The sequence below is a fragment of the Coregonus clupeaformis genome, unplaced genomic scaffold (assembly GCF_020615455.1).
Source record: "Coregonus clupeaformis isolate EN_2021a unplaced genomic scaffold, ASM2061545v1 scaf0022, whole genome shotgun sequence".
Lineage (NCBI taxonomy): Eukaryota > Metazoa > Chordata > Actinopteri > Salmoniformes > Salmonidae > Coregonus > Coregonus clupeaformis.
Window position 1 is genome coordinate 777,501 of NW_025533477.1, and position 14,718 is coordinate 792,218.

A 14,718-nucleotide genomic window follows, 5' to 3' on the forward strand; every position below is an offset into this window, starting at 1 on the left:
TCGTTTAGTGGGGAGTGGGGTGTCGTTTAGTGGGGAGCGGGGTGTAGCTTAATGGGGAGCGGGGTGTAGTTTAGTGGGGAGCGGGGTGTCGTTTAGTGGGGAGCGGGGTGTAGCTTAGTGGGGAGCGGGGTGTTGTTTAGTGGGGAGCGGGGTGTCGTTTAGTGGGGAGCGGGGTGTAGCTTAGTGGGGAGCGGGGTGTCGTTTAGTGGGGAGTGGGGGGAGTGGGGTGTTGTTTAGTGGGGAGCGGGGTGTCGTTTAGTGGGGAGCGGGGTGTTGTTTAGTGGGGAGCGGGGTGTCGTTTAGTGGGGAGCGGGGTGTAGCTTAGTGGGGAGCGGGGTGTCGTTTAGTGGGGAGTGGGGTGTCGTTTAGTGGGGAGTGGGGTGTCGTTTAGTGGGGAGTGGGGTGTTTAGTGATGAGCGGGGTGTAGTTTAGTGGGGAGTGGGGTGTAGTTTAGTGGGGAGTGGGGTGTCGTTTAGTGGGGAGTGGGGTGTTTAGTGATGAGTGGGGTGTAGTTTAGTGGGGAGCGGGGTGTAGTTTAGTGGGGAATGGGGGGAGTGGGGTGTCGTTTAGTGGGAAGTGGGGTGTCGTTTAGTGATTTGTGTGGTGTACTTTACCGGACGTTGCTGGTGTCATTGAACTCCTCTGCCCACTTCTTCCGGTTCAGGGCGTTGGTGGAGCCGTCCAAACGGTAGTAGTCTATGTTCCGGAACCACTTCCCCTCACCTGCACAGGTAAACACCGTGTAGTTAGTACAGTCATCATACAGTTTGCCCTTTTTCTCCTGTCAGCTTCAGTTTAGCTAAGCAAGAGGCAAGCCTTCTCCTGTCAGCTTCAGTTTAGCTAAGCAAGAGGCAAGCCTTCTCCTGTCAGCTTCAGTTTAGCTAAGCAAGAGGCAAGCCTTCTCCTGTCAGCTTCAGTTTAGGTAGGCAAGAGGCAGGCCTTCTCCTGTCAGCTTCAGTTTAGCTAAGCAAGAGGCAAGCCTTCTCCTGTCAGCTTCAGTTTAGCTAAGCAAGAGGCAGGCCTTCTCCTGTCAGCTTCAGTTTAGCTAAGCAAGAGGCAGGCCTTCTCCTGTCAGCTTCAGTTTAGGTAGGCAAGAGGCAGGCCTTCTCCTGTCAGCTTCAGTTTAGCTAGGCAAGAGGCAGGCCTTCTCCTGTCAGCTTCAGTTTAGCTAAGCAAGAGGCAAGCCTTCTCCTGTCAGCTTCAGTTTAGCTAAGCAAGAGGCAAGCCTTCTCCTGTCAGCTTCAGTTTAGGTAGGCAAGAGGCAGGCCTTCTCCTGTCAGCTTCAGTTTAGCTAAGCAAGAGGCAAGCCTTCTCCTGTCAGCTTCAGTTTAGCTAAGCAAGAGGCAAGCCTTCTCCTGTCAGCTTCAGTTTAGCTAAGCAAGAGGCAAGCCTTCTCCTGTCAGCTTCAGTTTAGCTAAGCAAGAGGCAGGCCTTCTCCTGTCAGCTTCAGTTTAGCTAAGCAAGAGGCAAGCCTTCTCCTGTCAGCTTCAGTTTAGCTAGGCAAGAGGCAGGCCTTCTCCTGTCAGCTTCAGTTTAGCTAAGCAAGAGGCAGGCCTTCTCCTGTCAGCTTCAGTTTAGCTAAGCAAGAGGCAGGCCTTCTCCTGTCAGCTTCAGTTTAGGTAGGCAAGAGGCAGGCCTTCTCCTGTCAGCTTCAGTTTAGCTAGGCAAGAGGCAGGCCTTCTCCTGTCAGCTTCAGTTTAGCTAAGCAAGAGGCAAGCCTTCTCCTGTCAGCTTCAGTTTAGGTAGGCAAGAGGCAAGCCTTCTCCTGTCAGCTTCAGTTTAGCTAAGCAAGAGGCAAGCCTTCTCCTGTCAGCTTCAGTTTAGCTAAGCAAGAGGCAAGCCTTCTCCTGTCAGCTTCAGTTTAGCTAAGCAAGAGGCAAGCCTTCTCCTGTCAGCTTCAGTTTAGATAGGCAAGAGGCAGGCCTTCTCCTGTCAGCTTCAGTTTAGCTAAGCAAGAGGCAGGCCTTCTCCTGTCAGCTTCAGTTTAGCTAAGCAAGAGGCAAGCCTTCTCCTGTCAGCTTCAGTTTAGCTAGGCAAGAGGCAGGCCTTCTCCTGTCAGCTTCAGTTTAGCTAGGCAAGAGGCAGGCCTTCTCCTGTCAGCTTCAGTTTAGCTAAACAAGAGGCAGGCCTTCTCCTATCAGCTTCAGTTCAGCTAAGCAAGAGGCAGGCCTTCTCCTGTCAGCTTCAGTTTAGCTAAACAAGAGGCAAGCCTTCTCCTGTCAGCTTCAGTTCAGCTAAGCAAGAGGCAGGCCTTCTCCTGTCAGCTTCAGTTTAGCTAGGCAAGAGGCAGGCCTTCTCCTGTCAGCTTCAGTTCAGCTAAGCAAGAGGCAAGCCTTCTCCTGTCAGCTTCAGTTTAGCTAAGCAAGAGGCAGGCCTTCTCCTGTCAGCTTCAGTTTAGCTAGGCAAGAGGCAGGCCTTCTCCTGTCAGCTTCAGTTTAGCTAAGCAAGAGGCAGGCCTTCTCCTGTCAGCTTCAGTTTAGCTAAGCAAGAGGCAAGCCTTCTCCTGTCAGCTTCAGTTTAGCTAAGCAAGAGGCAAGCCTTCTCCTGTCAGCTTCAGTTTAGCTAAGCAAGAGGCAGGCCTTCTCCTGTCAGCTTCAGTTTAGCTAAGCAAGAGGCAAGCCTTCTCCTGTCAGCTTCAGTTTAGATAGGCAAGAGGCAGGCCTTCTCCTGTCAGCTTCAGTTTAGCTAAGCAAGAGGCAAGCCTTCTCCTGTCAGCTTCAGTTTAGCTAAGCAAGAGGCAGGCCTTCTCCTGTCAGCTTCAGTTTAGCTAAGCAAGAGGCAGGCCTTCTCCTGTCAGCTTCAGTTTAGCTAGGCAAGAGGCAGGCCTTCTCCTGTCAGCTTCAGTTTAGCTAAGCAAGAGGCAGGCCTTCTCCTGTCAGCTTCAGTTTAGGTAGGCAATACGCAAGCTTTCTCCCAAACCAATCCTTAAACAGGCCTAGTCCCAAAACAATCCCTAGACAGGCCTTGTTTCAAAATGCATCACTAGACTCTAGGACAGGGAGAACGACTGCCCCAACTTAACGAAGCCATTAAGTTCAAGGATGACCGCAGTACTGCAGGCATTGTTTGCAGAAAACAGGATCCCCCATTATAGTGGAAGGGAAAAAGTCATTTAAATTGCACACAAAATAAGTTATAAGCATAATTTAGTAGCTAATGGCAGCCTGCAGTACCCTGTCGGTCTTCAACTTCAGATACTCAATGAGAAAGTCTGCAATATCACTTCCTGGAGTAGATCAAACTGAGCATGACACCATATGGAGATGTAAAGTACTAAGAGAGAGGTGTAAGCTAAAGTACTGAGAGAGGTGTAAGCTAAAGTACTGAGAGAGAGGTGTAAGCTAAAGTACTGAGAGAGAGGTGTAAGCTAAAATACTGAGAGAGAGGTGTAAGCTAAAGTACTGAGAGAGGTGTAAGCTAAAGTACTAAGAGAGGTGTAAGCTAAAGTACTGAGAGAGAGGTGTAAGCTAAAGTACTGAGAGAGGTGTAAGCTAAAGTACTGAGAGAGAGGTGTAAGCTAAAGTACTGAGAGAGAGGTGTAAGCTAAAGTACTGAGAGAGAGGTGTAAGCTAAAGTACTGAGAGAGAGGTGTAAGCTAAAGTACTGAGAGAGACGTAAGCTAAAGTACTGAGAGAGACGTAAGCTAAAGTACTGAGAGAGACGTAAGCTAAAGTACTGAGAGAGACGTAAGCTAAAGTACTGAGAGAGGTGTAAGCTAAAGTACTGAGAGAGGTGTAAGCTAAAGTACTGAGAGAGAGGTGTAAGCTAAAGTACTGAGAGAGAGGTGTAAGCTAAAGTACTGAGAGAGAGGTGTAAGCTAAAGTACTGAGAGAGGTGTAAGCTAAAGTACTGAGAGAGGTGTAAGCTAAAGTACTGAGAGAGGTGTAAGCTAAAGTACTGAGAGAGGTGTAAGCTAAAGTACTGAGAGAGGTGTAAGCTAAAGACCTAAGAGAGAGGTGTATGCTAAAGTACTGAGAGAGGTGTAAGCTAAAGTACTAAGAGAGGTGTAAGCTAAAGTACTGAGAGAGAGGTGTAAGCTAAAGTACTGAGAGAGGTGTAAGCTAAAGTACTGAGAGAGACGTAAGCTAAAGTACTGAGAGAGAGGTGTAAGCTAAAGTACTAAGAGAGGTGTAAGCTAAAGTACTGAGAGAGGTGTAAGCTAAAGTACTAAGAGACGTGTAAGCTAAAGTACTGAGAGAGGTGTAAGCTAAAGTACTGAGAGAGGTGTAAGCTAAAGTACTGAGAGAGGTGTAAGCTAAAGTACTGAGAGAGGTGTAAGCTAAAGTACTGAGAGAGGTGTAAGCTAAAGTACTGAGAGAGGTGTAAGCTAAAGTACTGAGAGAGGTGTAAGCTAAAGTACTAAGAGAGGTGTAAGCTAAAGTACTAAGAGAGAGGTGTAAGCTAAAGTACTGAGAGAGGTGTAAGCTAAAGTACTAAGAGAGGTGTAAGCTAAAGTACTGAGAGAGAGGTGTAAGCTAAAGTACTGAGAGAGAGGTGTAAGCTAAAGTACTGAGAGAGAGGTGTAAGCTAAAGTACTGAGAGAGGTGTAAGCTAAAGTACTGAGAGAGGTGTAAGCTAAAGTACTGAGAGAGGTGTAAGCTAAAGTACTGAGAGAGGTGTAAGCTAAAGTACTGAGAGAGAGGTGTAAGCTAAAGTACTGAGAGAGAGGTGTAAGCTAAAGTACTAAGAGAGAGGTGTAAGCTAAAGTACTGAGAGAGGTGTAAGCTAAAGTACTGAGAGAGGTGTAAGCTAAAGTACTGAGAGAGAGGTGTAAGCTAAAGTACTAAGAGAGAGGTGTAAGCTAAAGTACTGAGAGAGGTGTAAGCTAAAGTACTGAGAGAGGTGTAAGCTAAAGTACTGAGAGAGAGGTGTAAGCTAAAGTACTGTGAGAGGTGTAAGCTAAAGTACTGAGAGAGAGGTGTAAGCTAAAGTACTGAGAGAGAGGTGTAAGCTAAAGTACTGAGAGAGAGGTGTAAGCTAAAGTACTGAGAGAGAGGTGTAAGCTAAAGTACTGAGAGAGGTGTAAGCTAAAGTACTGAGAGAGGTGTAAGCTAAAGTACTGAGAGAGGTGTAAGCTAAAGTACTGAGAGAGGTGTAAGCTAAAGTACTGAGAGAGAGGTGTAAGCTAAAGTACTGAGAGATGTGTAAGCTAAAGTACTAAGAGAGAGGTGTAAGCTAAAGTACTGAGAGAGAGGTGTAAGCTAAAGTACTGAGAGAGAGGTGTAAGCTAAAGTACTAAGAGAGGTGTAAGCTAAAGTACTGAGAGAGGTGTAAGCTAAAGTACTGAGAGAGAGGTGTAAGCTAAAGTACTGAGAGAGGTGTAAGCTAAAGTACTGAGAGAGGTGTAAGCTAAAGTACTAAGAGAGGTGTAAGCTAAAGTACTGAGAGAGAGGTGTAAGCTAAAGTACTGAGAGAGGTGTAAGCTAAAGTACTGAGAGGTGTAAGCTAAAGTACTAAGAGAGAGGTGTAAGCTAAAGTACTGAGAGAGGTGTAAGCTAAAGTACTAAGAGAGGTGTAAGCTAAAGTACTGAGAGAGACGTAAGCTAAAGTACTGAGAGAGACGTAAGCTAAAGTACTGAGAGAGGTGTAAGCTAAAGTACTGAGAGAGGTGTAAGCTAAAGTACTAAGAGAGGTGTAAGCTAAAGTACTGAGAGAGAGGTGTAAGCTAAAGTACTGAGAGAGAGGTGTAAGCTAAAGTACTGAGAGAGGTGTAAGCTAAAGTACTGAGAGAGAGACGTAAGCTAAAGTACTGAGAGAGAGACGTAAGCTAAAGTACTAAGAGAGACGTAAGCTAAAGTACTGAGAGAGGTGTAAGCTAAAGTACTGAGAGAGGTGTAAGCTAAAGTACTGAGAGAGGTGTAAGCTAAAGTACTGAGAGAGGTGTAAGCTAAAGTACTGAGAGAGACGTAAGCTAAAGTACTGAGAGAGGTGTAAGCTAAAGTACTAAGAGAGGTGTAAGCTAAAGTACTGAGAGAGAGGTGTAAGCTAAAGTACTGAGAGAGAGGTGTAAGCTAAAGTACTGAGAGAGGTGTAAGCTAAAGTACTGAGAGAGAGACGTAAGCTAAAGTACTGAGAGAGAGACGTAAGCTAAAGTACTAAGAGAGACGTAAGCTAAAGTACTGAGAGAGACGTAAGCTAAAGTACTGAGAGAGGTGTAAGCTAAAGTACTGAGAGAGGTGTAAGCTAAAGTACTGAGAGAGGTGTAAGCTAAAGTACTAAGAGAGGTGTAAGCTAAAGTACTGAGAGAGGTGTAAGCTAAAGTACTGAGAGAGAGGTGTAAGCTAAAGTACTGAGAGAGAGGTGTAAGCTAAAGTACTGAGAGAGGTGTAAGCTAAAGTACTGAGAGAGGTGTAAGCTAAAGTACTGAGAGAGGTGTAAGCTAAAGTACTAAGAGAGAGGTGTAAGCTAAAGTACTGAGAGAGGTGTAAGCTAAAGTACTAAGAGAGAGGTGTAAGCTAAAGTACTGAGAGAGAGGTGTAAGCTAAAGTACTAAGAGAGGTGTAAGCTAAAGTACTGAGAGAGGTGTAAGCTAAAGTACTGAGAGAGAGGTGTAATCTAAAGTACTGAGAGAGACGTAAGCTAAAGTACTGAGAGAGGTGTAAGCTAAAGTACTGAGAGAGAGGTGTAAGCTAAAGTACTGAGAGAGACGTAAGCTAAAGTACTGAGAGAGAGGTGTAAGCTAAAGTACTGAGAGAGGTGTAAGCTAAAGTACTGAGAGAGACGTAAGCTAAAGTACTGAGAGAGGTGTAAGCTAAAGTACTGAGAGAGACGTAAGCTAAAGTACTGAGAGAGACGTAAGCTAAAGTACTGAGAGAGGTGTAAGCTAAAGTACTGAGAGAGAGGTGTAAGCTAAAGTACTGAGAGAGAGGCGTAAGCTAAAGTACTGAGAGAGACGTAAGCTAAAGTACTGAGAGAGAGGTGTAAGCTAAAGTACTGAGAGAGGTGTAAGCTAAAGTACTGAGAGATGTGTAAGCTAAAGTACTGAGAGAGACGTAAGCTAAAGTACTGAGAGGTGTAAGCTAAAGTACTGAGAGAGACGTAAGCTAAAGTACTAAGAGAGGTGTAAGCTAAAGTACTGAGAGAGAGGTGTAAGCTAAAGTACTGAGAGAGAGGTGTAAGCTAAAGTACTGAGAGAGGTGTAAGCTAAAGTACTGAGAGAGGTGTAAGCTAAAGTACTGAGAGAGAGGTGTAAGCTAAAGTACTGAGAGAGGTGTAAGCTAAAGTACTGAGAGAGGTGTAAGCTAAAGTACTAAGAGAGAGGTGTAAGCTAAAGTACTGAGAGAGGTGTAAGCTAAAGTACTGAGAGAGGTGTAAGCTAAAGTACTGAGAGAGGTGTAAGCTAAAGTACTGAGAGAGAGGTGTAAGCTAAAGTACTGAGAGAGAGGTGTAAGCTAAAGTACTGAGAGAGAGGTGTAAGCTAAAGTACTGAGAGAGAGGTGTAAGCTAAAGTACTGAGAGAGAGGTGTAAGCTAAAGTACTGAGAGAGGTGTAAGCTAAAGTACTGAGAGAGGTGTAAGCTAAAGTACTGAGAGAGGTGTAAGCTAAAGTACTGAGAGAGACGTAAGCTAAAGTACTGAGAGAGGTGTAAGCTAAAGTACTAAGAGAGAGGTGTAAGCTAAAGTACTGAGAGAGGTGTAAGCTAAAGTACTGAGAGAGGTGTAAGCTAAAGTACTGAGAGAGGTGTAAGCTAAAGTACTAAGAGAGGTGTAAGCTAAAGTACTGAGAGAGGTGTAAGCTAAAGTACTTCCATAACAGAGAGTGTGTTCAGCTTTTTAATACAGCCTGCCACGCTGCCTGCTCCACAACTCTAACATTCAGTATGGTTCCAATTACTTCACTGATCTTTTCATTACAAATTGCAAACCCTTAAGCAAATATTTTTTAAAGGTCTAATCATCAAAATGAAAGCAAAAACAGCTGCCGAGGTTTAATTAAGAACATCACCTAACGCCAGAGGCTGTGTTGAGAGGAGGGGCGGAGAGCGACAGTGTGTGCATGTACACATGTTGCATGTCTTCAGAGTTTGTTGCTTTCTGTCAGTACGACCTTAGTATTCTACCAGTAACACATGGTTTCTAGCAGTATACATGGTTTCTACCAGTAACACATGGTTTCTACCAGTATACATGGTTTCTAGCAGTATACATGGTTTCTACCAGTATACATGGTTTCTACCAGTAATACATGGTTTCTAGCAGTATACATGGTTTCTACCAGTAATACATGGTTTCTAGCAGTATACATGGTTTCTAGCAGTATACATGGTTTCTAGCAGTATACATGGTTTCTACCAGTAATACATGGTTTCTAGCAGTATACATGGTTTCTAGCAGTATACATGGTTTCTACCAGTATACATGGTTTCTACCAGTATACATGGTTTCTAGCAGTATACATGGTTTCTAGCAGTATACATGGTTTCTACCAGTAATACATGGTTTCTAGCAGTATACATGGTTTCTACCAGTAATACATGGTTTCTAGCAGTATACATGGTTTCTAGCAGTATACATGGTTTCTAGCAGTATACATGGTTTCTACCAGTATACATGGTTTCTAGCAGTATACATGGTTTCTACCAGTAATACATGGTTTCTAGCAGTATACATGGTTTCTAGCAGTATACATGGTTTCTAGCAGTATACATGGTTTCTACCAGTATACATGGTTTCCAGCAGTATACATGGTTTCTACCAGTATACATGTTTCTACCAGTATACATGTTTCTACCAGTATACATGGTTTCTAGCAGTATACGTGGTTTCTAGCAGTATACATGGTTTCTAGCAGTATACATGGTTTCTACCAGTATACATGGTTTCCAGCAGTATACATGGTTTCCAGCAGTATACATGGTTTCTACCAGTATACATGTTTCTACCAGTATACATGTTTCTACCAGTATATATGGTTTCTACCAGTATACATGCTTTCTACCAGTATACATGGTTTCTACCAGTATACATGGTTTCTAGCAGTATACATGGTTTCTACCAGTATACATGGTTTCTACCAGTATACATGGTTTCTACCAGTATACATGGTTTCTACCAGTATATATGGTTTCTAGCAGTATACATGGTTTCTAGCAGTATACATGGTTTCTACCAGTATACGTGGTTTCTACCAGTAACACATGGTTTCTAGCCTAATATTTCTAGTGCACCTAAAGGAAAAGGTTGGGGAACACTAGGCTAGGGGTTGGTAGGGGTTAGTGTTAGGGTGTAGGGCCTAGAGGTTGGGGAACACTAGGCTAGGGGTTGGTAGGGGTTAGTGTTAGGGTGTAGGGCCTAGAGGTTGGGGAACACTAGGCTAGGGGTTGGTAGGGGGTTAGTGTTAGGGTGTAGGGCCTAGAGGTTGGGGAACACTAGGCTAGGGGTTGGTAGGGGGTTAGTGTTAGGGTGTAGGGCCTAGAGGTTGGGGAACACTAGGCTAGGGGTTGGTAGGGGTTAGTGTTAGGGTGTAGGGCCTAGAGGTTGGGGAACACTGGGCTAGGGGTTGGTAGGGGTTAGTGTTAGGGTGTAGGGCCTAGAGGTTGGGGAACACTGGGCTAGGGGTTGGTAGGGGTTAGTGTTAGGGTGTAGGGCCTAGAGGTTGGGGAACACTAGGCTAGGGGTTGGTAGGGGTTAGTGTTAGGGTGTAGGGCCTAGAGGTTGGGGAACACTAGGCTAGGGGTTGGTAGGGGTTAGTGTTAGGGTGTAGGGCCTAGAGGTTGGGGAACACTAGGCTAGGGGTTGGTAGGGGTTAGTGTTAGGGTGTAGGGCCTAGAGGTTGGGGAACACTAGGCTAGGGGTTGGTAGGGGTTAGGGTGTAGGGCCTAGAGGTTGGGGAACACTGGGCTAGGGGTTGGTAGGGGTTAGTGTTAGGGTGTAGGGCCTAGAGGTTGGGGAACACTAGGCTAGGGGTTGGTAGGGGTTAGTGTTAGGGTGTAGGGCCTAGAGGTTGGGGAACACTAGGCTAGGGGTTGGTAGGGGTTAGTGTTAGGGTGTAGGGCCTAGAGGTTGGGGAACACTGGGCTAGGGGTTGGTAGGGGTTAGTGTTAGGGTGTAGGGCCTAGAGGTTGGGGAACACTAGGCTAGGGGGTTGGTAGGGGGTTAGTGTTAGGGTGTAGGGCCTAGAGGTTGGGGAACACTAGGCTAGGGGGTTGGTAGGGGTTAGTTGGTGTAGGGCCTAGAGGTTGGGGAACACTGGGCTAGGGGTTGGTAGGGGTTAGTGTTAGGGTGTAGGGCCTAGAGGTTGGGGAACACTAGGCTAGGGGTTGGTAGGGTAGTGTTAGGGTGTAGGGCCTAGAGGTTGGGGAACACTGGGCTAGGGGTTGGTAGGGGTTAGTGTTAGGGTGTAGGGCCTAGAGGTTGGGGAACACTAGGCTAGGGGTTGGTAGGGGTTAGTGTTAGGGTGTAGGGCCTAGAGGTTGGGGAACACTAGGCTAGGGGTTGGTAGGGGTTAGTGTGGGTGTAGGGCCTTGAGGTTGTGGTGTAGGGGTTAGTGTTAGGGTGTAGGGGTCAGTGTTAGGGTGTAGGGGTCAGCGTTAGGGTGTAGGGCCTTGAGGTTGTGGTGTAGGGGTTAGTGTTAGGGTGTAGGGCAGTATAGTACCTTTGTATGGAAAGGGTTTTTCCTCCTCGTTGGCTCGGCCAGCCAGCTCCAGGAAGTCTTCAATCAGGTCCAGAGAGATCAGAGACTGACTGAAGACCAGACTGATGAAGGGATAGAAGATACTGTCATGGTAACAGGACGTTTGGGGATAGAAGATACTGTCATGGTAACAGGACGTTTGGGGATAGAAGATACTGTCATGGTAACAGGACGTTTGGGGATAGAAGATACTGTCATGTTAACAGGACGTTTGGGGATAGAAGATACTGTCATGGTAACAGGACGTTTGGGGATAGAAGATACTGTCATGGTAACAGGACGTTTGGGGATAGAAGATACTGTCATGGTAACAGGACGTTTGGGGATAGAAGATACTGTCATGGTAACAGGACGTTTGGGGATAGAAGATACTGTCATGGTAACAGGACGTTTGGGGATAGAAGATACTGTCATGGTAACAGGACGTTTGGGGATAGAAGATACTGTCATGGTAACAGGACGTTTGGGGATAGAAGATACTGTCATGGTAACAGGACGTTTGGGGATAGAAGATACTGTCATGGTAACAGGACGTTTGGGGATAGAAGATACTGTCATGGTAACAGGACGTTTGGGGATAGAAGATACTGTCATGGTAACAGGACGTTTGGGGATAGAAGATACTGTCATGGTAACAGGACGTTTGGGGATAGAAGATACTGTCATGGTAACAGGACGTTTGGGGATAGAAGATACTGTCATGTTAACAGGGACGTTTGGGGATAGAAGATACTGTCATGGTAACAGGACGTTTGGGGATAGAAGATACTGTCATGGTAACAGGACGTTTGGGGATAGAAGATACTGTCATGTTAACAGGACGTTTGGGGATAGAAGATACTGTCATGGTAACAGGACGTTTGGGGATAGAAGATACTGTCATGTTAACAGGACGTTTGGGGATAGAAGATACTGTCATGTTAACAGGACGTTTGGGGATAGAAGATACTGTCATGGTAACAGGACGTTTGGGGATAGAAGATACTGTCATGTTAACAGGACGTTTGGGGATAGAAGATACTGTCATGGTAACAGGACGTTTGGGGATAGAAGATACTGTCATGGTAACAGGACGTTTGGGGATAGAAGATACTGTCATGGTAACAGGACGTTTGGGGATAGAAGATACTGTCATGGTAACAGGACGTTTGGGGATAGAAGATACTGTCATGTTAACAGGACGTTTGGGGATAGAAGATACTGTCATGGTAACAGGACGTTTGGGGATAGAAGATACTGTCATGTTAACAGGACGTTTGGGGATAGAAGATACTGTCATGGTAACAGGACGTTTGGGGATAGAAGATACTGTCATGGTAACAGGACGTTTGGGGATAGAAGATACTGTCATGGTAACAGGACGTTTGGGGATAGAAGATACTGTCATGGTAACAGGACGTTTGGGGATAGAAGATACTGTCATGTTAACTGGACGTTTGGGGATAGAAGATACTGTCATGGTAACAGGACGTTTGGGGATAGAAGATACTGTCGTGGTAACAGGACGTTTGGGGATAGAAGATACTGTCATGGTAACAGGACGTTTGGGGATAGAAGATACTGTCATGGTAACAGGACGTTTGGGGATAGAAGATACTGTCATGGTAACAGGACGTTTGGGGATAGAAGATACTGTCATGGTAACAGGACGTTTGGGGATAGAAGATACTGTCATGGTAACAGGACGTTTGGGGATAGAAGATACTGTCATGGTAACAGGACGTTTGGGGATAGAAGATACTGTCATGGTAACAGGACGTTTGGGGATAGAAGATACTGTCATGGTAACAGGACGTTTGGGGATAGAAGATACTGTCATGTTAACTGGACGTTTGGGGATAGAAGATACTGTCATGTTAACAGGACGTTTGGGGATAGAAGATACTGTCATGGTAACAGGACGTTTGGGGATAGAAGATACTGTCATGTTAACAGGACGTTTGGGGATAGAAGATACTGTCATGGTAACAGGACGTTTGGGGATAGAAGATGCTGTCATGTTAACAGGACGTTTGGGGATAGAAGATACTGTCATGGTAACAGGACGTTTGGGGATAGAAGATACTGTCATGGTAACAGGACGTTTGGGGATAGAAGATACTGTCATGTTAACAGGACGTTTGGGGATAGAAGATACTGTCATGTTAACAGGACGTTTGGGGATAGAAGATACTGTCATGGTAACAGGACGTTTGGGGATAGAAGATACTGTCATGTTAACAGGACGTTTGGGGATAGAAGATACTGTCATGTTAACAGGACGTTTGGGGATAGAAGATACTGTCATGTTAACAGGACGTTTGGGGATAGAAGATACTGTCATGTTAACAGGACGTTTGGGGATAGAAGATACTGTCATGGTAACAGGACGTTTGGGGATAGAAGATACTGTCATGGTAACAGGACGTTTGGGGATAGAAGATACTGTCATGTTAACAGGACGTTTGGGGATAGAAGATACTGTCATGTTAACAGGACGTTTGGGGATAGAAGATACTGTCATGGTAACAGGACGTTTGAAAACATGGAAATGTTCCACTGCGCCATTTTGAAACATTTCATTCAAGCACTTAGCATTGATCAATTCAGTACATCTGGTCTCAAAGTGTTGCCTATTTCCAGAGCTTGGCAGGCGCCTTACACTTTGTCTTCCACCTCCTCGGCCATACGGAGGATCTCAAACAGCAGCACCATCTTCCCAGAATGCTCCAGGATCTCAGAGTCGGCCTCCGTGACAAACTCCTTGTGCCAGTCATGACTCCTGGTGCCAGGGCTGGAGGCTGGACGCACTGGGGAGAGCAGAGGGCAAGGGTTAGGTCAGAGCTGGATCAGTGAGGTCAGGTGGTCAGTATTCAGACCCCTTAGATTTCTTCACATTTTATCGTGGGATTAAAACCTAATAGATCTGATCTAATTGTCATTTTTTGTCAACAATCTACACAAAATATTCTAATGTCAAATAGGAAGATGCATACACTACCGTTCAAAAGTTTGTGGTCAATTTCCTTGTTTTCTAAAGAAAAGCTATTTTTTTGTCAATTAAAATAACATCAAATTGATCAGAAATACAGTGTAGACATTGTTAATGTTGTAAATGGCTTTTGTAGCTGGAAACAGCTGATTTTTAATGGAATATCTACATAGGCGTACAGAGGCCCATTATCAGCAACCATCAGTCCTGTGTTCCAATGGCACGTTGTGTTTGCTTATCCAAGTTTATCATTTTAATAAGCTAATTGATCATTAGAAAACCCTTTTGCAATGATGTTAGCACAGCTGAAAACTGTTGTGCTGATTAAAGAAGCAATAAAAAAAACTGGCCTTCTTGAGACTAGTTGAGTATTTGGAGCATCAGCAATTGTGGGTTTGAATATAGGCTCAAAACGGCCAGAAACAAATAACTTTCTTCTGAAACTCGTCAGTCTATTATTTTTCTGAGAAATGAAGGCTATTCCATGCGAGAAATTGCCAAGAAACTGAAGATCTCGTACAACGCTGTGTACTACTCCCTGGCAAACTGGCTCTAACCAGAATAGAAAGAGGAGTGGGAGGCCCCGGTGCACAACTGAGCAAGAGGACAAATACATTAGAGTGTCTAGTTTGAGAAACAGACGCCTCACAGGTCCTCAACTGGTAGCTTCATTAAATAGTACCCGCAAAACACCAGTCTCAACGTCAACAGTGAAGAGGCGACTCCGGGATGCTGACCTTCAAGGCAGAGATGCAAAGAAAAAGCCATATCACAGACTGGCCAATAAAAAGAAAAGATGGGCAAAAGAACACAGACACTGGACTTTTTCTTTCTTTCAGAAGAATAATTTATTTCCTTCTTAATGCATTTGAGCCAATCAGTTGTGTTTTGACATGGTTGGGGGGGTATACAGAAGATAGCCCTATTTGGTAAAAGACCAAGTCCATATTATGGCAAGAACAGCTCAAATAAGCAAAGAGAAACGACAGTCCATCATTACTTTAAGACATAAAGGTCAGACAATACGGAACATTTCAAGAACTTTGAAAGTTTCTTCAAGTGCAGTCGCAAAAACCATCAAGCGCTATGATGAAACTGGCTCTCATGAGGACCGC

At 45.1% G+C, this 14,718-nt stretch overlaps 1 protein-coding gene across 1 annotated transcript in view; it reads right to left on the reverse strand.

Annotated features, from left to right (window-relative positions):
• atrx (ATRX chromatin remodeler) overlaps positions 1-14,718 on the reverse strand; it is a 115,972-nt gene that overhangs the window by 32,015 nt on the left and 69,239 nt on the right. The window contains exons 24-26 of the mRNA XM_045212548.1: positions 13,274-13,421; positions 10,594-10,694; positions 615-723 (exon numbers count right to left, since the gene is read on the reverse strand). Coding sequence (XP_045068483.1) covers positions 615-723; positions 10,594-10,694; positions 13,274-13,421 — 358 coding nt within the window. The remainder of the gene's footprint in view (positions 1-614; positions 724-10,593; positions 10,695-13,273; positions 13,422-14,718) is intronic.